General features: G+C 34.1%; 1 protein-coding gene across 2 annotated transcripts; it reads right to left on the bottom strand.

Moving 5' to 3' along the window:
• Positions 1-326: 326 nt before the first annotated feature.
• On the bottom strand, positions 327-27,765 carry LOC132757830 (uncharacterized). Of its 2 annotated transcripts, XM_060749272.1 has the most exons (21): positions 27,574-27,765; positions 25,513-25,703; positions 24,438-24,518; positions 23,906-24,025; positions 23,012-23,178; positions 22,395-22,643; positions 21,658-21,884; positions 20,800-21,058; positions 20,172-20,303; positions 18,201-19,655; positions 16,756-17,852; positions 16,021-16,339; positions 15,373-15,526; positions 13,454-14,766; positions 12,830-12,957; positions 10,750-12,121; positions 10,017-10,157; positions 7,114-7,128; positions 3,804-4,701; positions 2,472-2,578; positions 327-1,771 (listed from the first exon to the last, which is right to left on the bottom strand). In XM_060749272.1, exons 1-20 carry the CDS (start codon positions 27,576-27,578, stop codon positions 2,481-2,483), a joined length of 8,421 nt encoding a protein of 2,806 aa, XP_060605255.1. In that variant the 5' UTR covers positions 27,579-27,765; the 3' UTR covers positions 327-1,771; positions 2,472-2,480. The 2 variants fall into 2 exon arrangements, with proteins under 2 accessions (XP_060605255.1, XP_060605256.1); XM_060749273.1 differs by lacking the exon at positions 7,114-7,128.

Raw genomic sequence — 27,765 nt, 5'->3', positions numbered from 1 at the left:
CTTTGTAGCTACAGATTAATATAGTCCATACTTTGCTTGCATGTATTGATTGTTATACAAAATTGTTCTGAAATGGTCCATGGTTTGATGATGGCAAAATCTAAGATTTTGTTCCTTGCAGCCAAACAAACCATCTGTATGTTTTGGCATACTTTTCACACCCAACACTGAAGTTTGATTTCCATATACATGTACATATATCTATAGTTGGCTATTTCTAATTTCACCAATGTATTCTTCTGGGTGCTTATACATGTACTTAAGTTTACATCAATGCATTAAATATAAAGTGAATACCAAAACAGAACAGGACACAAAACTTTACAAATATACATGTTTTATTTATCATTTTTCTAAATTGCATATTTATAGTTGTATAAATGTGACAGTCTCTCTTTTCAAATCTCATTAACAAAAACTTATATAATATATACATGTAGAGACGATTCAGATAACGTTTATAATAAAATTTACAAAAATAAGCAACTATACAATATAAGCACTAATTGGGTAATGCCATGACATCCTAAAATTTCTTTTAAGAAAAACAAGACATGACATTTTTATTAGCAAAAATATCTCATTAATCATTCATTCTTACACATTTTCATATTTTTTTATATTTCCAAAAAAAAGCTTTATCTAAAAAAAAAATCACCAACAAAAAATATTTAAAAAAGTATATAAATTATAAAACCACTTTTCCATACACATGGTGTGTATAAAGTTTATAATTTTATTTGTAATTCTTAACAATATTATGCATGATTCACTTTTATTCATCAACATTAAAAAAATAATTTCTATAAAAAAAACAAACAACATGCTAGTATACTTTAAGTTTTTATGACAAAACAAAAAAACTTAGCAGTTTTATAGCTTATTGAAAACATTTCAAATGAAACTTTTTATATTTTATGCAAAACTAAACTCTAAAATTATACACAACAAATGTGTTTTAACCTTATTTCAAGCATTTTCATCAACAATTGTCTCCCTTGAAATATACTCTTCAGCATTGAAAATCAATAACTATCACAAAAAGAACAATCCAATCACATATCACAACCATTCTATATATAGCACAGTTTGAAGCATTTAAAGGGGTTTGCCGATTCGTAATTTACCAGGAAATTAAAACAGCATGAAATTAAACATTTTTAAAATTTAGTACCAGCACTGTAACTGTCATGACACTGTATGTATTAATAGTTCCTTTTTTTTCTAATAAACTCTATGTCATTAAACGGTTAATTAAAAAATATATTTTAACACAATGTCTCACACAAATTATTTCTTCACTCAAAACAATTCTTATGAATTATGAAAATATAGTTTCACGCATTAACAAAAAACAAAACAAAAACAAACAGTTATAATGAAAAAATCATGTAAGTTATGGAAAATAAAAAAAAGCAGGAACACATATCTATTTGCCCCAATTTATAAAATTTGCCTGTGCTTTAAATTTCAAATGCTAGAATTATCTTTATTATTTTTTCCTGTTATTTGAAATATTTCAGAGATTGTCCACATAGAAAGCTATAAAGCAGAAAACAATGTGTTCATAACACATTAAATATAGGCAAGTTGAAGAGCGCTATCTGAAAATCATTAAAAAAAGAATTCTATTTTTTCTTAAGTTCTGTGAACACCAAACGGTGTCCTGAATCCTTGTAGCATCAGGAAATGTTTGAGTATTATTTTTTTCATGGTTTTGAGGTTTCTCCTCCAGCATAACATAGCTCCTTCCAAACAACCAATCACCAGCCTGTATAAGATTAAAGAAAACATGCCATCACAAAGTCATTATTCTTAATTAATGTATATGGTAAGTTTGTTTTTTCTGTCAATTGTTGTTTTTAACTTTCTTTTTATCATATCTCGGCAGTCCATCTACATTACAGGCTTTCCTGGTTAACTAACCAGCAATTACCATTTTTTCCGCAAGTGACTGACTCCATATCCAATATGATATCTGAGTCGGCGATGACAGATAAATAACCAGCACACTAAATGAACCAGATAAATTGTCACATAGAAATTTCACCTCACCCAAGGTAACAGAGAAATTTCTTTTTGCCTGAGGTCATATAGAAATTTCACCTCACCCAAAATAACAGAGAAATTTCACCTCACCCGAGGTCACAGAGCAATTTCGCCTTGCCCAAGGTCTCAGAGCAATTTCGCCTTGCCCAAGGTCACAGAGCAATTTCTCCTTGCCTGAGGTCACAGAGGAATTTCGCCTCGCCAAAGGTCACAAAGTAATTTTGCCTCATTCGAGGTCATGAACAAATCTCAATCTAACATAATTAGTACTTTTTTTACAGACTTTATTTTAGTTTGATTGTGTAAGAAGCTGTAAGAAATCTGTTCCTGGAAATATCCAGTACTGAGCAATGAGTGTAAAGTTTCTTCTTCGTGCAAAGAATCAACTGGTTGCCCTAAACAGGATTTTAACCTATGCTTACCATAATTCTTTAGTAGCCACCATCCGAGTCCTGTTTTGTGGATTCTGCTTGGAAAACGTCTGGTTGATACATTTGGTTTGTATATACGGTTGAATATATCTCATTATCTGTAACAAAAACATTAAATAATTGTTGATCTTTTGCTTTATCAATAAAATATGTTATACCTACACTGGTTAGGTCATATGGCGACTTTACAGTTTAACTGTTGGAGGAAGACACTGGGGGTGTATAATTTCAGTCACAGGTAAACACCTAAAACCACTGATCTTCAACACCCTAGCTAGATACTTTCCTCACATAAGAAACTCCAAAATCTCTGGCTGGATTCAAACCAACATTTGAGAAAGATTTGAAGTTAAAAAATCCTAATGACTTGCTCATAATATTAACTTTTTCAGTAACATATATATTTACTTTTTTCTAATAGCGCCCAACTAACAATTCTAAAATCAACAATATTCAAAAGCCATTTTAGTTGAAAGAAGGGATTTGAAGACAGCCTTGTTTATATTGAGTTGACAGAACTATCCTTTAATGAAATAATCATTGTAATATTTGGGTGTATTGGTACAATAATAATCAACAAGAGCTGTCGGTAGGACAGCAACGCTCGACTATTCTAAGTGCTTGATAGTAAAAAAAAATGCTTGATACAGTTACCTCCTCCTGTTTACAGATTGGGGTAATGATGGTGAACAAGTGTGCAAAGTTTCAAAGCCATATGTCAATGAACTTTGAAAATATTTGAGGTATTACAAAAACTTTAACATAAATTCTAAGTCGAAAAAGGGGCATAATTCTGTCAAAATGCTTGATAGAGTTACCTCCTCCTGTCTACAAGTTGGGGTCATGATGGTGAACAAGTGTGCAAAGTTTCAAAGCCATATGTCAATGAACTTTGAAAATATTTGAGGTATTACAAAAACTTTAACGTAAATTCTAAGTCGAAAAAGGGGCATAATTCTGTCAAAATGCTTGATAGAGTTACCTCCTCCTGTCTACAGGTTGGGGTCATGATGGTGAACAAGTGTGCAAAGTTTCAAAGCCATATTGTCAATGGACTTTGAAAATATTTGAACTATTACAAAAACTTTAACATAAGTGGTTACGCCGACGCAGACGCAGACGCTGACGCCGACGCTCGGGTGACTGCAATAGCTCTACTTATTCTTATCGAATAGTCGAGCTAAAAATAACACTACTTCCAAACCAGAAATGTAATTCTATAAATAGCCGTTAAGATACCTACCGTATTTATATCCAAGAACCAAATGTTTTTTTTTTTATAAACACAACTTTGAATAATTTATACAGTAAAGATAAACTTACTTGGATCATGTTCATCTGATGGCATTGGCATTTTGGCTTCCTCCTCCTCGGCGGAAAACTGTACAAGTAGTATCAGCTTTCTAATTGGTATAAATATTAGTAAAGCTGTTGCATTGACGAAGTTTGCAATCGCCACCGCTGGATCTCGGTATGGCGGCCCGGCATTCGTCGTCACCACCATCCAGACCATTAAGCACCCAGCCGTGCACACGCAGGAGACGAAGATCCATCTGGATTCAAAGTAATTGCTCTCGCTGTCCCATGCAAGTGCTGCAAAGATGGCCGTCAATATGACCAAAAATACGACAAACGACATTGATAGTACCATTGAGATGTCGTAGAAATCATGTGGGTCACACCACATCCAATCATGTTGATCTGTTGAGTCAGCCATCAAGCTAGCTGTTGGCCGACGTAAAATCAGCCACTCAATTGGTATAATGCACTGGATCAATATAATACCAAGAGCTATTAACACCAACGAAATCGGACTTGTAAGTCCAGCGTAGCGCTTTGGACTAAATTCAGAGTCTTTAAATCGCCAATTGTCCACAGCTTTTACAAATAATGGTGCAAAAACAACTGTATATACAACTCCCATCAAAAATTTTCTGGCGGCACAAATATCTTCTGCTGCAGGTTTAAAGAATGCGAAATTTGTAGCGTAAATTCCGAACAGACCAAGCATCATCAAAAAGCCAAGTATCGTCGTACCGCCACGCACTGGATAGCAGATGATGAAATAGAAGAACAGGACAAGGCCTACAACGAGTCCGATACAGCTGAGAACAGCAGTTGCGATCGCCCAGATTGGCCACTGATAAACCTGTTCCAGGGTATCCTCGTCATACATGAAATAATTCCTGGGTTCGTGGTCACGCATGTATTTTGGTTGAGTCTGTAATAAATAACAACAAAATAAATAATCATAATCCAAGAAATTGTTACACATCAATACATACATTAAAACTCAATAACTACACACACATAAAATTCACACCCATAATTATCACAATATTGTATAATCTACCCTATTTTATCAATGTATTTACATCATGACTAGAAAATAGATACAATTCTATCAATATTAAAAACATATAAAACATATTGCTACAGACTCAAATTACTAAAAGTCTCAGTCATTCAAAATTCAAATTATTTACATCAGAGTTATCTTATTGTATATTTTGTTGTAAATGAGATTTAAATCAGATTTATACATGGAACCTTTTCTCGACTTGGAAACGCACTTTTTGGAAGAAAAAAAAATTAGCCTAGAGTTATATCAAGAGGATATGGAATCCTCTAATTATAAAATGGGACACAATACAGTACTGTTGTGTCGATTTAAGGCGACTACAATATCCTTCCCTTCATGGCAAAAACAGATGTCTAAAAAGCCCAGATGATGATATATAATTATTGGCCCATTAAAATTTGCAATATTCTGTTGCAGCTATAAAGCATATTTGGATTTAAAAAAATGCATAAATTTAAAATATTACAAAAAGCATTTTTATAAAGAAAGCATAATAAATAGCGTGCATTTTTTCAAATAACCTGCAAAAAAAAACAATGTGCATTGTACATGAAAAATAATGAAATTGCCGCCGCAGCTTCTACCAAGTTTACATTCAGCATTTCATATGAAAGCTAGCTGGAAATTAAAACAAGCCTAGATATTAGGTGGTAAGTCATACTCGTATTTTTTTTCACCAACTCCAGCTTATACGGTGGAACCTATTTCATCTGAACACATCCAGACCAACAAAAAATTCAAATGCCAAAGATTTCCGGACTTGAATGGTTTTTGTTCATTTGTAGTTACAGTAACATCTAAAGCTGAGCATTTAGGCGAATAAGATTTTTGACAAGAAAGGTTTTTAATCAGCAAAGCACCACTGGCAATCATTTGCACACTACAAAATGAAGGAAATTGCCAAAAACCTAGCATAAAGAGTTAAAAAAATTTCCATTTTGATTTACACAGACTTAAAAGGTGATAATTATAAATTCTGGCATTATCATTTCACGTAGCTAGTCATTTTTACTAATTTTTTCCTATCATACAGTCATGTAATAATCCAAAGCTTATATCAATGTCATTCTGTACCAACTATTTTGACTCAATTTAAGTTAGCCTTCAATTTGAAAATTGACTTTCCTGGATAACTAACCAGTAATTACTTTGAAAATTGACTTTCCTGAATAACTAACCAGTAATTACTTTGAAAATTGACTTTCCTGGATAACTAACCAGTAATTACTTTGAAAATTGACTTTCCTGGATAACTAACCAGTAATTACTTTGAAAATTGACTTTCCTGAATAACTAACCAGTAATTACTTTGAAAATTGACTTTCCTGGATAACTAACCAGTAATTACAGGTCTATTTCTCAGCAAGTAGCTGACTTGACTATCTCACATGACCTTTTGAATCAGAGGTGAGAGACAAATGACCATTAGACTTAATGTCGTAGATAAATTGTGGCAGAGAAATTATGTCTCACCTAAATATTAGACCAAAATAATACTATTATTTACGGCTATTGTACACAATAATGGAGAAAATTCAAACTGAGAAAAGCTCAAGCATTAAGGGAAATAAATCTGGGAGCAATAATCTCTAAAATAAAGGGGGAAAAACAAATGAAACAATTTTCATCCTTTTGTTATATATAAAAAATAATCACACATGTGCATTGCTTGTAATCATCTAAAAGTACTGTGAACTAATTTAGTATTTACTGCTAATTAGCAAATTCTTTAAACATGTCTTTTGTCACTATAATACATTAGTTATATAATATATAATATATATCAAGTTCCTCCAATCTAACAACACTTGGCCATCTATTGCTTAGGCCTGTTAACTCCACCCCTCATCTCCAAAGGAATGCATACAAAAAATACAATAAATCTAAAACTAGTTCACAGTTAAAACTACAATGCACTAGTCACGGTAATCATTGCATCCCAACCCCTGGGGGAGTGATGGGGGAGGGAGTGGTCAATGCTAGAAGGGGGGAGTTTGTGTTTTACCTCCCCCCTTCTTCTGCAATGCACAGATAATGCCGTGGTTTATGAATTTGTAGCACCAAAATAGCAAAGGAAAAAATTCAAACTTGCAGTGGGCATTTAACAAGGATTTTTTACTTTCTGTCTCTAATGGGGCCTGTACTAGGGGTTGAAATTCAAAAAGTCCCAACAATTCCCCAAAGGTGGAGTTGCTATGGTTACCATTGACTAGTGCACAATATGCAATAAATGTATATAAATGTCAATAATGAAAGCCTTCATATCATTACCATGTTCTGAGACTCCTAAATCAACAAATATAGGACATTTTGTTAGATACTTGGTTAATGACATCACATCTTATAAACACATATTAAACGAAGAACACTTCCTTATAAACACAGAGTAAACGAAGAACACTTCCTTATAAACACAGAGTAAAGAAAAATATTTTTAAAAGTTCTTATAAAGTATGGAAGAATATTTCTTATAAACACAAGAGTAAATATGAACACCTCTTAAACATAGAGTAAAGAAGAACACTTCTTATAAACATAGAGTTAGGAAGAATACTTCCTATAAACACAGTGTAAGGAAGAATACTTCTTATAAACACAGAAGTAAAGATGAATACTTCTTATAAACAATGTGTAAGGAAGAATATTTCTTATAAATACAGAGTAAGGAAGAATACTTCTTATAAACACAGAGTAAGGAAGAATACTTCTTATAAACACAGTGTAAGGAAGAATACTTCCTATAAACACAGTGTAAGGAAGAATACTTCCTATAAACACAGTGTAAGGAAGAATACTTCTTATAAACACAGTGTAAGGAAGAATACTTCCTATAAACACAGTGTAAGGAAGAATACTTCCTATAAACACAGTGTAAGGAAGAATACTTCTTATAAACACAGTGTAAGGAAGAATATTTCTTATAAATACAGAGTAAGGAAGAATACTTCTTATAAACACAGAGTAAAGAAGAATACTTCCTATAAATACTTCCTATAAACACAGAGTAATTTTTATAAACACAGAGTATGGAAGAATAATAACACAGGCTATGTGTTCATGCTGTAAGTCTCCATGGTCGCCATTTGTGATATTTTTATGAAGCTGTAAGTTATAGTAAGGAAGAACAATCTATTGTAACAAGCTTTGACCCTTGTCCTGCTTTGAACATAAAGTGGTCAACCTTTCCCACCAGTATAGAGCCAGGCCCAACTACATGTCCATACAGTCTGACCAGGCTCTTCCCTGTTGGCTGAGTTAACTTTATATATTTCATCTTGATATCCGTAACAATTTTAATGGAGCGTTCCAAAAACAGAAGCTGGACAAGTCCATTTAAGAAATTCAGCAGGAAAAGAGTTTAGAACTGTAAAAATCATTGAAAACATGAACTGTTGAAGTAAGTCAGTATAAATGTGAACAAATGTACTTGTTAACTAACTTAACTTGTTAATAATCATGAACATAACAAATAAACAGGCTTATCATTACCTTCAAAGGCTAGATTGAAAAGGCATGAATACAGGTTTAAACATTAAAAATAAGTCAACAAATTACATGACATAAATTTCCAGATTAAGACATCTTCAGACATGAAGTATATAAAGTTTTAAACAGAAGAAAATACAGATTAGATATTTCAAACAGAAAACTGTTAAGAAGAAGTTTTCATTAGAATAAGTCAAATTTCAATCAGAAATTTGTTTTACTTTTTTACCAGAAAATTATTAAGCATTAGGAATTTTAAAATAGAAAATTGTAAATAATTTGCTATTTTTTAAAAAGAAAATTGTTCAGCATTTGGAATTTTAAACAGAAAATTGTTAACAATTGACTAATTTTTACCAGATAGGAATTCTAAATCAAAAATTGTTAACAAATAGCTATTTTTTTTACCAAAAATTGTTCAGAATTTGCAATTAAAAACAGAAAATTGTTTATAATTAGCAATAATTATGATGTAGATATTTAAAAAAAAAACTCATGTTAAGAAATAGATATTTCTGAAACAGACAATAGTAAAGAAGTAACACAAAACATGAAAAGATCTTCAAATTAACCAATAACCTGCCTGAACTGAAAATGATTATAGTCTTTGCCACCAGTACAGAGTTAGGCCATCTGGCACATCCATGCAGTACATCTGACCAGGCTCTATACTGCTGGTAGCTCAGTTTTTTGTTTTTTTTTTTATATTGAAATCCCTTAAACTTTGCATGGACTGTTCCAAATTCAAAGCTGGGCAAATCCATTACATAAATTCAGCAGGTGAAGGGCTATTTTGTTAACCGAAATTAATAATGTGCTAATTCTTCTTTCTTCTGATTATATCTTTATATTCTAGAGTTCTGTTTTACATATTCATGCATGAATAGCTATTAATAGCTACTAAGTGAATGGGTCTACAAAATGCACATTTCTATGTGTATTTCAGATACAAAACCAAATTAAATTTATATAGCTATGATAAATTTTTATATATCGTTCTCTGTAGAGATTTTGCTCTCCTTTAAGTCTCAGGAAACAGAGATATTACTGTGAAACTCGGCAAATGTGAATTTTTCCCATCTAATATAGGTTGACAAACAAGCTTTTTCAGTAAAAACTTGGAAAATATATTAATAATAAGCACAACACGTTGGTCACGCTATTGTGAAGCTCAAACAGTAAAAGTTTGTTTGTACATCAATTATATAACAGCCTGTTCTAGAATAATTAAGAAGTTACCAGATATATACTTTATTATTCCGATTTGACAGCCAGTGATATTTCTCACAAGCTTGTATATCACTTATATATCTACATTGGAATTACACAAAATTTAAGACCCATTCACATTACTCAGATCATGCAATAAACATAATAATGTCATGCAATAATAATAAATCAAAACAACTCTGCATTATATATCATTGCAAGACTAAATTCATGCAATATTCTTTTTTTTATGTTAACATCTGTGTATATTAGATGCAACTTCGTCTTTTCTACACTGGTGCAATTCTTTGTTACAAGTAAACATTTTTCAAAATCTAGAAAAACTTATCAAACTTTAATCCGTATTTTTAAAAAAGAAATTCCGTAATAACGAAATAATTACCATATTTTTCATGGATTAATTTACAAATTACAATATAATGTTACTTATCAAAACTAAAACGAAAGCATTCACAAACCTGTTGTTCCGTTCGTCCGTCCTGTATTGCACAATCACAGTACTGATCCGTGGGACATTCTGATGTGATTCCTGTATGCTGACTATCATAGTTACCAGCCTGATTAAATCGGAAACCGCCTCGTTCAGAATTGCTTCCGATCTACAATTATAAGTATTTTTGTACATGATTTCGAGAACACACATTTTTATTTCCTGTAAGTTTTTATATCCATTTATATACATTGTACCTTCTTACTTAAAGGGACTCTACTGAGGTTTTTAGTGTTGCAAAACTTTTCACTCAAATCAGGCAAAGAAAGGCATAAAAATACGATTTTCAATTTATTTCGGAGTTTATTTTTTCTAAATTATCTTTTGCATATCTTTCTGTATCAAATGCCCCTGTTGATCTATGTAAGAAATTCAAATTATATTTTTTTTAGGTTTTGAACCTCAGTGGAGTTCCTTTAATATTAATACTAGATTTAAATATTTGACATATGACTCAGTATTTATAAATGCTTTTATGCTAATATAACCAATGCTGTTATGCAAGAATACAATAACTGCAGAACCCTAGTATAAAGATAATGTAAATATCATTATTGTCAAATGAAAATCAATAATACAAAGTTAACACAAGTATCATGATATATATACATGTAGTAACCTAGTCTAGAATTATTACGATACTGTTAAAGGTCAAACTATGCATAGATAATCTTAAATAGAAAACAGGGAAAATAACTCACCTTGTAATATTCATTATCTTGGCCGAAGGAGTAAATGTTGTAACCGATATTCCAGTACCTATCTTCTCCAAGTTCGAGGTTAAAAGCTTCTCTTGGATCAACCTGCCCCGCATTGATGCTCCAAGTCTGTGCTAATGTATTTTCAAACAGAACGTCCCTTGCCTCTTTGATGCCGGCCATACAAGAGGTAAATGTTTTGTCAGCACAGCCGTAATCTCTGTATAACTTATTTAATCCATTACCCATGGCGTATGTTGCGGCAATATTAGTGAGTCGGGGAGCAAACTGTTTAATTTTGTCTTCGGTGATAGTTTCACCCTTTCCATCTGGTCCGGAACAAAGGCGATAGTCTGGCATTTGTAATTTGGAATTTGGGAGTAGACATTCATGAATATGCTGGTAGAACTCTTCAAACCAGTCATCTGGTAATCCCATCTTGTTGCTAAAGGAAATTGTCTTTGTCCAGTTAACAAAATTATTATAAAACGCATTTCTGAAATCAATGGTAATAGCACCAGCAAACTGCTTGGCAATATCCTCAGTGATAAACGATCTCACTCCCCAAGTATCCGTTCCGATTAAAAGATAATTCTCCGCAATGCCTTCTGCAATAAGGGCATCCAGAATTGGTCGTGGATCTAATACAATAAGAACTATTACACCAATACCTTTGGTTTCTGCCAGACGTTTAACAATGGGACGTAGCTCGGCTACTGTGCTTGGACTGTTAATACCTTCCGCAGTACCGATACATGAATACTGGCCATCATTGACAATGGATTGCAAGTCTTTGTAGCCATTGATTCCGTAGCTGTCCTTTGCATAAATAACACCAACATAACTCCAACCATTGTGCTTTAAAATTTTGGCAATCACTTCCATTTGAATATTATCTGGCGGCACTGTACGTGCAAAATAGGGATAACGCCATTGGTCACTCAGGGCAGTTGATGAAGCTGTTCCGCTCATAAGTTGGATTTTAACGGGTGCCGTCACTCTGTTGGCCGCGACAACGTAACGAGATGACTGTACTTGTACACCCATCACTGTATCTTTATTAATTAGGCTTCCATCTGAATCAAATTCGGCATTGCAAAGATTTCCTGTTGTTAGTAAATTGAATATGTCTTGATCTATTCGTAACTGGTTATTGCAGTGATCTAGGATGAGAAGACGTAGATCGAACGGTTTATTGATGATGAGATTGGAATAATGTACTGTGTAGAGAATCGAGAGGGCCTGCATGGTCGACTCCATGTTCATGGCTCCGCATCTATACTCATCATTGCCTTGGTCGTGGATTCTAGCTGCGTAGATCAATGTGGCAGGATTGGGATTGTTTGCCTTGTCATTATGCCTTGGTAGCATATATCTGAAATAAAAAATCACACAGTTCGTTAAATTGAAAATAAACTGAACCCTATAGAACACCTAAAACATCAAAACTGATAATGTTGTATGATCAATTTCATTGAGTCTGTTCATGGAAGGTAGTGATAAATGTAAGCTATGGTCCTTTTCCCCTAGTACCTGCTTAAGTAGAACTCAGTATCGGAACAAGAAATGATGGAGATATTTTGAATTGAGAAACATACACAAATGTGTTCATATGGTCAGTAATATAGGGTCACCACATTGCCTAGTAGCTCATGATTATTTTTGGTTTTGATTTCCCTTAAACTGACAATGAACAAAAAATTATCATAAAACAAATCAGCAACATGCAATAAACTTTGTATAAGATGAAAAAAAGTTACTAAGACAGCAAGCAAAATAGGCCTGTATCTTCTAGGTTGACATTGCCGTGGGTTTTTGAAAGGAAATTTTTATCTTTTAGAAAATTCTTAAAAGAATGACAGGTCACCTTAGATCATACAATCTTATCTTTATCCTGATTTTATTTATAACCTGAATTTCTTAAAGGACTTGTCAAGCTTTCATTTTTTGGGACAGTGAATTATAAATTTGGGGATATCAGCCAACTGAATGCAGCCTGATTAGGCTCTATTTATTGGTGGCAAAGGCAAAACACTGTTAGTTCCAGCAGGTTTTAAAGAATGAAAAAAAATCTGTATCTGACCTGGTTTGAAGGTTACGGATGGTTGGACATTCAGTACACGAGTCTACGCGCTCACAGCTTCCGTCCCAGGCTGGCTTGTATGACATTCGTGTCATCATCAATTCTCCGTCACTTGTGTACTTGGCAATCTGTTACAAAGGTAAAAAAAATATCAATACATGGGTACAAAAACGCAAACACTTAGAAGCACTAACATAGGACTTACATTTTCAACATCTGCGGTAACTTAAAGATTAAAATAATGTCTAAAAAATATAAATTGAGATATTTGTGTCCAAAATCCAAATAAGACTTTCTGTGTCATAAAATGCATGAACAGTACAGAAAATTCAGAAAAATGTTCACTCTTACTTAATATTTCATAGAAATCAAGACTACACATCTATATGATGTTAAATATAACAAGATCTCTCCTTTATGTTACCATTGTCAGTATGAAATCATACAACAGATGCAACAAATTTAATTATTTGCTTTCAATCATCAATACTGCCCAGATTTGGTTTGTATCAAATTAAAAGAAAAGATTGTTTTGGTCCTTTCAGGGGCTATAACTCTGTAATGTTATATACTTAGATAAGCTCAGAACAGCAACATTTAGCAAATCATTTGTACTTTACTTACTGGGCTATATGTGAATCCAAGGTCATTTGAAGAATCAATGCTGTAAAGAACATATCCTTTGCTGCCATCACCTCTGTCTGAGAAACTGAATGGTTGACCCGACAGATCCACAAAACTTGCTTGCTTGATCTTGTCAAGAACAAATTCATGTCGGCCATCACGATTTTTGAAAGCCTCACAGACATTGGTATAATCTTCACCACAATCCTCACGCAGGGCAAGGTCAAGGCCGTATGCTGCCGAATATACAGCATTTATCACATGGATTAGAGCCGTATCTTGTTTGTACCTCCTGGAAGTGACAATGTTCTTTGGGGTTGCTGAACATCGACCCGGGTACCTTGTATCTGGGATGGTAAGATAACAGTTCTGGATTTCCTCATAGTATTCCGGAAACCATGGATTTTCTGGGTAGTTGGCAGGTGTTTTTGTTGACAGGTATTCATCAAATTCACGAATGTCGACCACGTCTAAATCTAAGGTGACTGAGTGCAGGGCAATGTCTTCAACTCCTTCAATAGATTCATGATTGTTGGCCCACGTATCTGATCCAATAAATTTGAATTTACCTCGAGCATCAGGATTTCGTCGGACAGCTTGAAGCAGCTCATTGATAAAGCTGATGTCAGCAAAAACAATAACTGTGTTAGCAACTGGCTTCTTCAGTAAGCTAAGCACCACGTCGTTGGCATTCTCAACTGTAACGGAGCTTTGTGGTAAAAATGCCACAGTTTGAGCGACGCAGACTTTCTGTTCCTCTGCAAGTTGGTTTAATATTTTCGCAGCTTGTTCTCCGTAATTATCAGATGTATGGACAATCTGTACGTATCTGATATCATAATTACGCAGGAATTTCATGATACCCATTGCTTGTCTATCGTCAGCTGGTACTGTTCGCAAAAAGAACGGATAGCGATCTTGATCAAGCAAAGAAATACTCGAAGAACCGTAACTGATTTGCGGTATTTTCAATGTTTTCAGCAGTCTCGCCAAATAAATCGACCTGTCACTGGAGTATGCTGCAATGTAGGCTTCTATTCCATCCGGATTAATTATGTTTCCATCTCGTTGTAGGACTGATATGCCATTGTGTATATTTGATACAAGATACCCTCCCTTTACGGCGCTCTGACATGCGTCTAGACCGATACCACCCAATTTGACGTTCTTCAAAACATTTGCAAATTGGCCAGATTTATCATTGACCTTGTTGATGGCGAAATGGAAAGCTTCAAGCAGCTGAAAGCCGCGGATTGTGTTGATGTCACCACAGGAGAACGGTGTTAGAGAAGCCTGATGTACATCAAATAGACCTGAAAAAATAAAACAAAATTCTTGTGTATTCTGTAAACAATTCCATACCACACTATATTAACCCACATGTGAACACAACAGAAACAAAGAAATGAATGTTTTTGCATTAATGTTGTAAATGCATGAAATTTTCGCGGGTTTTTAAATCCATGAGCCGTTTCTTTTTCGTTGGATCTTACTTTCATTGATTTAGCTATCCATGAAAACCACAAAAATTAGTGGTCAATGAATAATAATAATTTTGCAATAAATGTTCATTGTACGTCACTTAGAACTACATTTGTATATCAATTTTTTTTTCAAACGTTCTTTTTATAAGAATATCCAAATAAAACATTTCTATTATTTTTATCAATATTTGAAAAATTTATGTCAAACCATAAACCACAAACACAAAGAATTTATTGTATACTCACATTACACTTAATATAAGTTTTTTTTCACAATCATGAAATTTTGCCACAAGAAGAATAACAATACTGACCAATGTGCAAAATATAATTTTAAGGGAAAATATTAATGAATTAAAACATTGGCAGTTAAGATGTGTGGGCAAGTAAACCTTTAAACTACCAGATGTTCATTTAAAAACATCAGCTACATACCTGCCACCATGACGTCTCCAGGTGTATATGTGAAGTTCATGTTGTTTTGTATGCACTCTGTGCACGGTGAAATACACGCAGATTTCGTGTTGTCAAACATTGTACGTAGGTTACGATCTATTATATTCAAAGAAGCGCCGGCAAAATCAGCAACCTGGAATACAAAACAGTTTTGCTTTCTTGTCACAAAACTTTCAGGAAACATGTATTTAAGCAAATTATCAAGTCACTTACTGTTTGGGAGCAACTGACGATCATTTACCAATTAAAGCTATTTATAAATACCCAATTTTGGTAACACTAGGCAAACAGAATGCTGACAAATTTAAGCCGTCACATTGAAGCTTGGTAGTTTTGCACAACAATCTTTTATTGCAAGTTTCTATATAACACCGACTTTCTTTGTGCTTGTATTTAGTAAAAGGTCAAGTTTACCGTGTAACCTTTGCAGAGGCCACCTCTCTCAAGCAATTACCTCATTAAAACACAGAATCAATTCTTTCTAAAGCAAAACTTCATAACAAATTCAATCTCTTCAGAGCAACACCTCTCTGTAACAGCCAAAAATCTATTACTCGGCAGAGGTTTTAAGTACTGTACAAAATGTTCTAAAAAAAATTATATTTCAAAACAAAAAATCTTTATAACCTTTTTCATTTGACTTCCATCAAAGTGTATGATCTCTCTTCCAGTACTTCCTTCCTTTCCGATGAAAGAAAATGGCGACGCACTGACATCCATGAAGCTAACTTCTCGCATTTTTCTCAATAAAATCGTGTTTGTTTCTGGATCAGAGTAAAACTTGGCGCAAACACCGTTGTAGTTTTCACCACACTGGACTTTCAAGGTTTCGTGTGCGGCACCGGAAAATGCGAATACAGCATTTATGATTGGCAGTACGTAATTGTCGTCGTAGAAACTAGTGCTGGTTGTTATATCTCTAATTGCCCCACAGTCGGATGAATATCTGTCAATCAAATACAATTAAATATCTTTCAAAGCAGAAATTATATTCAGGTTACAACAAAGTACTTAATAATATATAAAGCAGAATCCATTACAGTTAAATAGTTAATATATAATGAATATCGTAATTTTAAAATTCGAAAAAATCACACGATTTGTCTATGATCATATTTATAATTACTTTCAGGTTATAAACAAATTTCATATTTAGGACTCAGAATACATGTGCTAGTAATTCAATAAGACTACAGCATATGTTAGAGGAACCTTAGCGCATCTGTCTCCACATATTTGTGTACTATAATTATGACCTAATGTGAAGTAAAACTTAAAGACAAGGCCAAATGCTATTCCTCTATAACAAAGATGGCATGGTTCGTCATAGCAGCAGACGGAACTAATGTAATCAAGGCTCACCTATACTCTCCCGGCAGATTACACTGGAATAGATGCATATAATATGCTCTCAAGTATGGATGGTCATCAGAGAAGGACGTCTCATCTAAAGAGGCTAGGTATTGGTTAAATAAATCTAAGTTGTTAGATTTCATTCTTAGCGCGAGCACATTTCGTGCATCCATTCCACGCCTGTTGAAAACCATTGGATATGGTTCTGGGGAGATCACCACCAAGTTGTCGCCTTTTGTGTTCTTTCCCCTGGCCTCCAGGAAGGAGTCCATGTCTTTGAGTCCGAGGTACGTAATGACAGCATGAGTTGATTGCTCAATAAGCTCCTGCACAATAGCGTCAACATTCGAGTCGTCCATTTCAATAGCTTTTATAATGCAAATACCCTCCTGCATGGCTACTGAACTAAACACATCAAATCCCCCATGGCCGAAGCTGTCGCTTGAGTACAGAACAGAAACATACTGCAGTCCGAGTGACTTTGCCAGGATTGCAAGTGCGCTGGCTATTGTACTATCACCCTGTATAGTCCTCAAAAATGTAGGGTATTCATCATCATCAAGAAAACTGTTTGTTGTTGCCATAGAACTGATAACTGGAAGATTGAAATCGCTGAAGAAATCTTTCATTTCCTGGGTGACCATGGAATTGTCTGTTAACCACGCACGAATTGCATTCAAATTAGGTCTAGGCTCGGAATCTCCAAGTATCCCAGAATACAAGGCAGACGGAATTCCATATGCTCTAGCCGCACTGTTGCAATGATCAATCAGAAGACCACCAACCTTGACATCATTTAATACAAACGGAGATCTTCCGCCGTTCACTTCATCAAGAGCAAAAGCTACCGCCAAGTAAGACTGCATGCCATTGGTCAACCTCAAAGCTTCACAAAGAAAAGGATCGGGACCAGGGTCTTTCAGTGCAAAGTTGACACCAATTCTTAAGTCGGCATCATCGTTGATTAGAACAAATGGGTTATTCTGTACGAGGTAGACACATTCGCCACACCTCGACACACAGGAAGACATGAACCCATTCGGCAGACTGATGGGATTGACAAAGTCTAGTTGTAGAGAAGAATCATCTGTATCATATGTACCAATCTGAAGTGTACAAAATAGCAAAAAACTACTTCTCAAATTGATCAGCTCCACAAATATTTTCTATCATTGTAAACTGAGACTTACATTGCTCACCAGAATAAATACAGAAAAGTTTATTAATATATTCACATAAATGGCTACTGATGACTTGACAGTTATGATTTATATAAATTCTGATAGGCAAATAAGACAATATCATGCTATATATACAAATAATGTTATTTTTGAGCCTTAATTAGCCTTAAATTATAAGCAAATAAGAACAAATTTGTGAAATCTGAGTTACTTCGTGCAAAGTTAATCTTATATCACACACAAGATCTGTTTCACAATTTTCCAGAAACTTACCCTGACGTATTCGCCTCCTGTGTAACTGTAGAACTCGTAATTAGCCTGTCCCTCGCCCATCATCATTTTAAACTGATAACCATTCAACTGATATTCAGAACTTCGTAAGTATTGCAGAATTTTTTCTTTAACATCGGGGTTACTGCGGAACTGCCAGCAAAGTCCGTTATAATTTCTACTGCCATCCCCACAAAAGTCTCTGATGGTTTCATCTACGGCTCGAGCTGCTGCGTACGTAGCTGCAATCATGAATGGTGTATATGAGGACACTTCAAACCTTGGCGCTGAAGTAAGTGGCAAGTCTGGATTACACTCGACAGTGTATGTTCCTCTATTTTTAGCGTCAAGGTAACAACTAAAGGCATACTGGTACCACTCCGCAAGGAACGGCATTTCTCTCATAGTCTCTGGATCTGTGGGCTTCAATGTACTCAACCACTGACGGAACTTGGAAATTTCAGGTGCTGTAATGTCCAAAGTAATACTTCCCTCGGCAACATCTTCATATCCGGTGACAATGGACTCCCTACGTCCCCATGCTTCTGTTCCTATCAAAACAAATTGACCTTGAAGATTTTTATCCTTGATAGTTCTCAAAATCTCACGGTAGTCACCGATATCAACTATTGCAATGACTGCTCGAGCAGCTGGCTTTTCATTTAGTCGGCCAATTATGGCGTCTATACTTCCATCTTTTCCTATTTCATGGTTGGCTGCTATGCAAATGGATTGTTTAGCACCCTCTTTTTTCATAGTCTCATAGCCAGATATGCCATAAGCATCGCCTGAGTAGATAACTTGTACGTACGTCCAATCCATCCTCTTCAATAGTAGAACGAGGGCCAACATCTGCTTGTAATCTGATGGAATAGCCCGTGTAAATGTTGGAAAAAGTCCCATATCGTTTAAAGTAACACTTGTTGCAGACGACTCTATGTAGGGCATCTCATAACGACTTAACATTGAGGCCATTGAGATAGCTTCAGTACTATCAAGTTCCCCGACGACTGTTTTCATGAGATTAGGATCTACATTTGCAACAACATGGCGTCCACCAAGTATATTATTCAACAGCAAACGTCCTGTCTCTTCGCTATCACACAAGTCAACAATTAATGACCCAAGGTCGACTCCGTTCAAAATTCCAGGAAAAACTTGTTTCGCTTGTCTAATGGCATATCGGAAGGCAGCAACGTTTAATGCATGGGTCGGTTTGAGTGCACCACAAAGAAGGACTTCTGAGCCTTTAGCGTGTATATCAAACAGTCCACCAAGTACGACATCTCCAGGTGCGTATGTGAAATGTACCATTGGTCGATGTACTTCACAGTTTCTACATCCGGCTGTTGGGCACTTAGATGATGGCAGAGCAGTCAGAGGTGAAGAACGATCATTATTGTACATGAAAACATTTGCAGCATTCAAGTTGAAGACATTGTCTACAAATGTTCCAACCTACAAATAAAATAAATTCAATCAGAAAAAAATGTTTGTAAATGAAATTGGACTAACATTTTTCATATACATTTGTATGTATTTCATATTCCTATGAAAAAATATTATTCACAAAAAATTCTTGAAGTTTAAAAATATTTTTCCGCAAAAAACTACCACTGAAAATCTGGAAGCAGACACCATTGCAGGGGGAAGTAAATGTATGGCAAACAATCATGTTATATACGCAATAATTTATTGCTTGGTATTGTTAAGTAAAATGAGAGACATTTTAAGAAAAGCATACATGTATATTTATGGGGTTTCAAAATGGGGTTTCAAAATGGTAAACTTTTTCAAAAGTATTAAAAGTAACAGACATGGCAGTTTTATTGAGCCAAAATTTGTGAAATACATGTATACACCTTTGAAGCTAATATATTCCTCCACATAAAAAATTACTCATATTTAAGAACCCAAAGTTTCATCTTGAAAACCAAAACATAAAAAAATACTTTTTAAAACATGAAAACTTACGTTTTTGAAAGCATAAAATCCTGATGGCTGGTTGTTGTAATTCCAGTAAGTATGGCCAGACGTGTAAAAATCTCCGTTGGAGTCGAATTTCACCCGCATGCCTCTCAAACTGGCGATATTCACATCATTTAACTAAAATAGAGATAAAATTTCAATCTTAAAAAGAGATTCATTTTCACCTCAAATAAAAAATTATACTTTTTCTTAAATTATTCTATTAATTTTGATGTCACTTTCTGTTTTTCATTTATTTTACATTAAAAAAAATTTTTTATGTTAAATTCTATAACATATAAAATTTGCAGCATATTCTATACTGAAAAATCATTATTATTCGTGGAGCAATAATTTTCGAGGTTTTCTTGAATATGTTAATCCTGGAATTTATGATCCAATGAAATTTCCATAGTCTGCTGTAAAGTTATTTTGCATCACATTTTTTACATGTTACCTTTTGGAAAGATAAGCAGTCAACGACTTTATGAACCCATGAAAAATTAATGTTCTTTGTGATAAAACAACAAAATTTCATGCACAGGAAATTAAGTGAATTCACAGTATTTAATTTTATAATTTAGCATTTTGTACATTATCAAAATGGAAACAGGTCTCAGACACTAAAACTTACATCTAGATTAACTTCAGACAAATAGCCCTGGAACTGTTGTGGGGTCATTTGTCTAAGTCCCAGACACATGCCTGGCGTACTTCCACATGTTTGAGAGTGTGCCGTCTTCAGTGCCCTGGCAAACGCATAAACCGCCTTGATGACTGAATCTACTGCAGAGTATCTCGTGTTGATGGCGAGACGTTTCTGCTGCGCAGTTTTTGACGTACAGTCAGATAAACCATTGTATGGAGCGTAATTCACTCCTTGCAGTCGGCACCTGAAATCAATTTCAATTTAAATATATTTGAGAATTTGGCTATATCTGTTGTCAATAAACTGAGCCACTTCACGACAAAACCAACATAGCGCGTTTGCGACCAGCATGGATCCAGACCAGCCTGCATATCCGTGCAGTCTGATCAGGATCCATGCTGTTTGCTATCAGTTTCTGTACTTGTTATAGGGTTTGTAAGTGAACAGCATGGATCCTGATCAGACTGCATGGATGCGCAGGCTGGTCTGGATCCATGCTGGTCGCAAACCCACTATATTGGTTTTGTTGTGACGCGGCTCAAACTGTTTTTTAAACATTCTAAAGAGGGCACATATTTTTCCTGCAGTCATTTAAAAAAAGCCGTGTTTTTATTTTCACATTTTACAAAATAATTCATGTCAACAGATAAGACATATAAGCAAACTTATCTTATTTACCATACTCATTTTAATGTAGACATTAGAAGTACATTGTATTATTTGAATTCATTTTTCATCACATTACTTACTGCTTTAAAGAATTTGCCAAATAGGAACAATCATAGAAAATGAAGGAATAATCAAAATGTTTTATAGGATCGTTTAATAAGGGAGACAACTTACTGAAACAATGACATAAACCAATCACGAAACCATGGATTCTCTGCAGACTGAACATTCTCATCGATGTTTGTAAAGTAGTCGAAAAATTCCGTAACTTCCGTTATCTTTGGCTGAACAAAAATGGCACCCCTCATTCTACCTGAATATGTTTGAGCATTCAGGTTGATCTGTGACACCATCCACTGGATACCGCTAGCACCGGGCACCTGGTCTATTGCCTCTAATGCCTGTAAATGAAGGATGGAATGAAATAAAAACAATCAAAAGAATGAACAAACAAAGAAACAAACAAATGGATGGATGGATGAATGAATGAATGAACAAGTTTTTCAAATAAATTTGGATGCATTTACCTCTTAGAATTTTTATTTTCACTAAAAATGTAGTTTATATGTCAACTGATATTGAAAAGGACATTCTGGACTAGAAAAAACATATAAAAGCACGCAGCAGTGGTCACATGTTTAGAACAACAAATGAAATTCTGTAATGCTAGATAACTTCCCAACATGGAAATTTACATGTGTATTATTGATATGACAATATGTACACAATGCATCTATAGGGAAATAGAATAATTTAGTCTTCAATTTATATTTTCATAAACTAAAGTCAGACCTTAATAGCAACAGATATAAATGTCCTTGTAATTGTTACAAATAAAATAAAATTTTAACAGGTAAAACTCATCCTGTCATGCCCGTCTGCCAATGTTGTGGCAGTGATGGCGAACTTACCATCTCGGTTGTCTCGTGGTCTGCAAAAATTACGCCGCCGCTGACGTCATACATTCCAATATCTTCAAGTTTTTCAAGATAGTCTGCCATACTGCTGCTTTTGGGTACAGCAAATGATTTAACGACACAAACATTTTCCGTTTGCGATCGTCTCAACATCTCATTCATGGCCGATGTACCGTAAAGGTCGTCTGAGTACACTACCACGATCCTCTCCCATTCCATCACCTTCATGCCTTCTATCATTGCCTGAAAGAAACAAAGCATTTGAATGATGGGTTCATCAAGTAAAATAAGACATGTGGGCATTTATTGTCTAGTTTTTATTGTCACATACACTATAGACCCTTTAACTAGTGTGTCTTGTGCATTGTTTCAGGCTTGAGCATTCAATGTTATTTTCTTACTCTGTTAATAATAGTCAACATTAGCATTATCATATAATCAATATCATATTTCTGACATTATCATAAAAATATATTTTTTATCATTAAACTGATAATTCATTCTTGCTAGATGCCAAATTTCTACTTTTCACACAATTTCATACAGTGTGATATGACTTGGATCAGTTAAGTATTTCACGGAAAAGCAAAAAATAAATATGAGTATTGTACCCTTATCTGTTCTGCAGAAGACATTCCGGTCCTCATGAAGTATGGGAAACGAGATTTATCGCTGAGCTCCGGTGCACCAGCTATAGGTGAGATCACGGATGCAGGGAATTTTGCAGTAAGAGCTGCCACAGGGATTGTTGTGTCGCTAGTAAATCCTCCCAAAATACCTACACCAAGATATGTAATATACAAAAGTTTATTTATTGAGCTTTAAACGTGTAACAAAAATAGTTAAAAGGTTTAAAGGTGCATAAAGCCTAAAAAATCGTTCCTGGAGAGTTACACCAGTACTAGACTACCTTCCTCTGCGCTAAACTACCAAAGCATCTCCTGGGGATCGAACCCACGCCAGAGAGGTAACTAGATTAGAAGTCATCGACTCTAACCCCTCGACCACGGAGGCGGTTACAATGATAGTGATTTAGTATTTTGTATGGAAGTCAAAACACGACTTTGTTTACGTTTTGCTACCTTTATCAAAAATTAATTATTTAACATTCAACACTATTTTCTTCAGGTAATAAGCATCTCGCATATTCTAAATCAACTATAACAACATTATAAAACACATATTTGCCTTATCTACCGAAGAATTTTTTAAAAATTATTTCATAGGCAATAATGTGCCTTAAAAACAGTTTGACTCTTTTACAAACAATAGACACTATTCATACGGAAAGTACCCGTGCTCTTGGCCACTTAATTCATCATTTCCAAAGCTTATCATCAGAGCCATGTGATCATGGTTCATGTGATCATGGTCTATCAAAACTGTTCGCTACATATTTCCAAATTGTCCCTAAAAATGATAAATGGTTTTGTCCAGATTGAAGATGGATGTGTCCATTTAGGATACATTTGTGTTTGTATTTAGGGTGGTAGGCAATCACTTACCTAGGTTATATTTACTGGTACTGTTACAGTACATGCTGGAGTGGGAGTATTGCTGGTAAAAGTCGTTGACAGCAGCGATGGCTTGATGTGGCGACCTACACACGTCATACGCTCTCATACCTTAACGTAAAATAAACATTTCATGAACAAACGATTATCATACATGATGTATAATTAAAACTAAACCATAGAAAAATTTACTACATTGTATATACATGTATATTCTCAGTTTTATTGTTTCGACTTAAGGTTTTTATTTTCAAATCATTTAGAAACTCATGAACTTTTTTCCAATTAATTCTAATTAATTTACAAGATTCATTTTAGAAAATAATTTGAACATCTGGTATGAAACAAATATACAAATGTATCTAATTTTTTTCGGCATTTCAAATGTTATTCCAAACTAACCAATATCAACATTCAGATTAAAGATGTAATTTCAAAATAAGTTTCTCCCCAAATTTTACAAATCAGATTTTGGTCAATTATCTAACAATACAAATAAAACTTTAAAAGAAAGTGAACCTACCCATTCTGATACCAGGGATGTAGTTGTTGGTGTTAATTCTATTTATAGTCCACCTGGCCGCCTCATAGGACAGCATTTCCTCTGAAGAAATAATAACATATGGTATACAATTCCAAAGATACACAGTAGAAGCCCTATTTTACTGGGGTTGGTGAAATGTATTTTTACTCGCTACCCATTTAAAGAACTGTACTGGTCGGAGAGATAACTCCGACGCATAGATAACCCCGACACTTGATAAATATAATTTTTATAATTTTGTTTTTCAACAAAAAAGCATATGGTCACCTAGTAGTATAGGAGCAGGACAGAATATGATGAATTTATGTAAGTTGGTAAACTTTTAAATATTTTTCAGTTAACCGAAACTTTTCGTTGGCAAAAACTGCTTCAAAACGTTCTTTTTACTAAATTACAATGAGGTAGTAAGAAATGTATTGACCACAGGCCATTGACTTGGGAAATATTTCTGAAAACTTGTTTTTACATCAACAAAAAATAGATAAAGCATATAAGATGTAAAAATGAATTAATGATGCTGATTTTCCTGTCATTTTTTACTTAAAAATTTAAGTGTCGACTTTATCTACTGTTGAGGGGTAAAAAGACCATGTTTTGTATACCCCATTCAGGACCTTAAAGAAGTACCAATTCTCATTTTCATACATAATGTTTGTAGTGTCATGTAAAGTCTTTGAACTGAACTTTATTTAGGTGGTTCAATATTTAAAATAAACAGGAAGATAATTAAAATATTACAAAAAGTATGTGATTTAGTGTCGGAGTTATCTCTCCAACCAGTACATTGATTTATACCTCCTAGAATATGCAGTAATGGCCTTATAATAATGGAATTTCCCATTTTTTAGAATACAGGTATTAATAATCATTTGAAAATTTCATTTTAGCCCATGTTGCCACTCAAATGACAATTGATCTAGTTACACAACTTGAACATAACTATACAAGACTTTTCACCATCAAGAGTGAACAGGGGTGTGCTATACATTTTATAAGTTGAGAAACTGGGAATTAAAAAAAGGAAAGCTATCAACCAGTTTATTCATTTTCTTACCTGGGCGAGGACTTCCGCATCCATAATCATTCTTTCCTTCTCCTCTCAAGTTAAATATTCCACCAAGAATAACGTCTGCATTGATGAAGTTTATATCGGCCTTACTTAGGTCAGATGTACATACTTCCTGTTCGAGCGTCTGACACAGACTGCTTACCACAAAACTCGACAACACTACAATGGTGCACAGTCTGAAATATAAACAAGACTGGTCGTATAAAAAATTCTGCTTGACAATTTAAAGATGTATGCCTCCAGATGAGCCAAATAATTCAAGTCAACTAAACTTGACAAAAATGTACTTAGTTCTAAGAAAAGTAATAAGAATCAAGTAATATTTTACATTTTATTTAACTAATGACTACGTAGTAGCCTCATATTTCTTTGCATGACATACTAAGTATGGGCTATTATTTACATAATTTTTATTTTGACATTTTTTTTTGTATTTTTTGTGGCTTGTAAAAGCTGTTGCAATGTGTAAATTATTTTATTTGTTTATTTCACAATATACATTTTCAAAATGTTCATGACAATAAGCATGAATCTGGAGGCATTCTGCTTTAACCTCCTGAATCTGAGTAATGGATTTGGAATAGTCCATTTAGAATTTAAGAGATTTCAATATCAAGATACAAACTACAATACAAAAATACAATACTACGCTTTGAGATATTATGCTATTTTGTGTATGGTCTGACCCTGAAAAGAAAAATCTCAAAATCTAGCATTGGCATGTCAAAATATTTTGACTTGTGCACATGCATGTTATGTGAAATAAAAGTAATACTAATAATTTTATGTAAACTATCTAGAATTTCAGAAATATCCAATAAGTAATGATGCTTATTCAGTAAAACATTTATAAATGTAATTTTTGCAGTTAACTCTAGGATCAAGGGGGATAATTCTTGAATTATGAGTTATGTTAAATTCAGTGAAAATCCATGCTAGAGTAACATGCCTTGGTTTTCTGTTGAATACCTTCAACTTTACACTATCACTGTAAAAGTAGATAAAATATGTTGTAATACAATTAAACTTGAACTTAATATAAAATGGCCTGATCTAATAGATTTTGCTGTAACTTCCAATGAGTCTCTCAAAATATTTCAAGTTTAATTATATTCAAAGTGTTAAAAAAAGTGTTATATTAGATAGGGACATTATATTTATCTATGTCTGTAGTGAGATGTTTATTGTGCTTCTAAGCCCTGTTTTCCTTCTATGGCAGCAAACTTTTGAATTTCTAGAAAATTCTTGAGCACTGACTGAGATTTGATCCTCAGACCTTTTGCATAATAGGCTGACACTCGACCACAATGCTAAATGGTTAAACATTTACAAAATATGGCATCAAAAATGCTGTGGCAATACAGTATGTGGTCATTCTGGCATTTACAATCTATAATCATGAAGAACAAAGCTTTAAGTGATTTAAACAATAAACTTAAGCACAATTTCTGTAAATTATAATATATGATTGACAAACAGCTTGTGAAATCTACAAAAAGGAAAAAGTGCATGATTCTTGTTAAAATTTGTTACCTATACAGGCACATATCTTTTAATAAGATTTTAATTTTCAAAAAGAAAGAAATTTGAAATATTTAAAGTGTTTGGTCAGCAAAGTCTTGGGGTTGACCAAAGTCTTAAGTGTCTCAAAAAGCATGTTTGCCCATTTTTTTCTCACCCAGTAACATTATGATTTATATCAATAATTACTTCAAAAGTTTTTCAAGTTTTTTATCGTCTTTCGTTTTGTACTCTTGAATTAACATGATGTCAACTTGGTTAAGTTACAGACTTTCCCGTTGTAGGAATTCACTGGTTATTTATGATGTAGCTCCATTTTTAGAAATATTTAGCCCACCCCCATATATCTAAATCTACCCCATCTGGCTCCCTCAAATTTTGATATTTCATGTTTCATGTATGCACAATAAAAAGTTACTGTCGCAGTAAATAAAGAATTTCAAATTCATGAAAGTAGAAAAACTAAATCAAACTTGTGAGAGAAAAATGTCCCACCCGGCCAAAACATTAATCGTTTTAACTCACCTCATAGTTCTGTGTCTTTTATGCCATATATGTGTGTGCAAATGTCCAAAAGAGACAATTTATTCCTTCCTGTATTTTGATGCCACTTGTTGTTTTAATTGTCGCTAATTTGTTAATCGAAATTCATTAGCCCTGCCCCGTGTTATCCACACCAAAACATGTACAGTAAATTGACAAACCCGTTTCTAAATA

Source organism: Ruditapes philippinarum, unplaced genomic scaffold (assembly GCF_026571515.1).
Source record: "Ruditapes philippinarum isolate M1 unplaced genomic scaffold, ASM2657151v2 ctg64_1_1_1_1, whole genome shotgun sequence".
NCBI classification, from domain to species: domain Eukaryota; kingdom Metazoa; phylum Mollusca; class Bivalvia; order Venerida; family Veneridae; genus Ruditapes; species Ruditapes philippinarum.
This window is presented reverse-complemented; position numbering and strand designations above follow the sequence as displayed.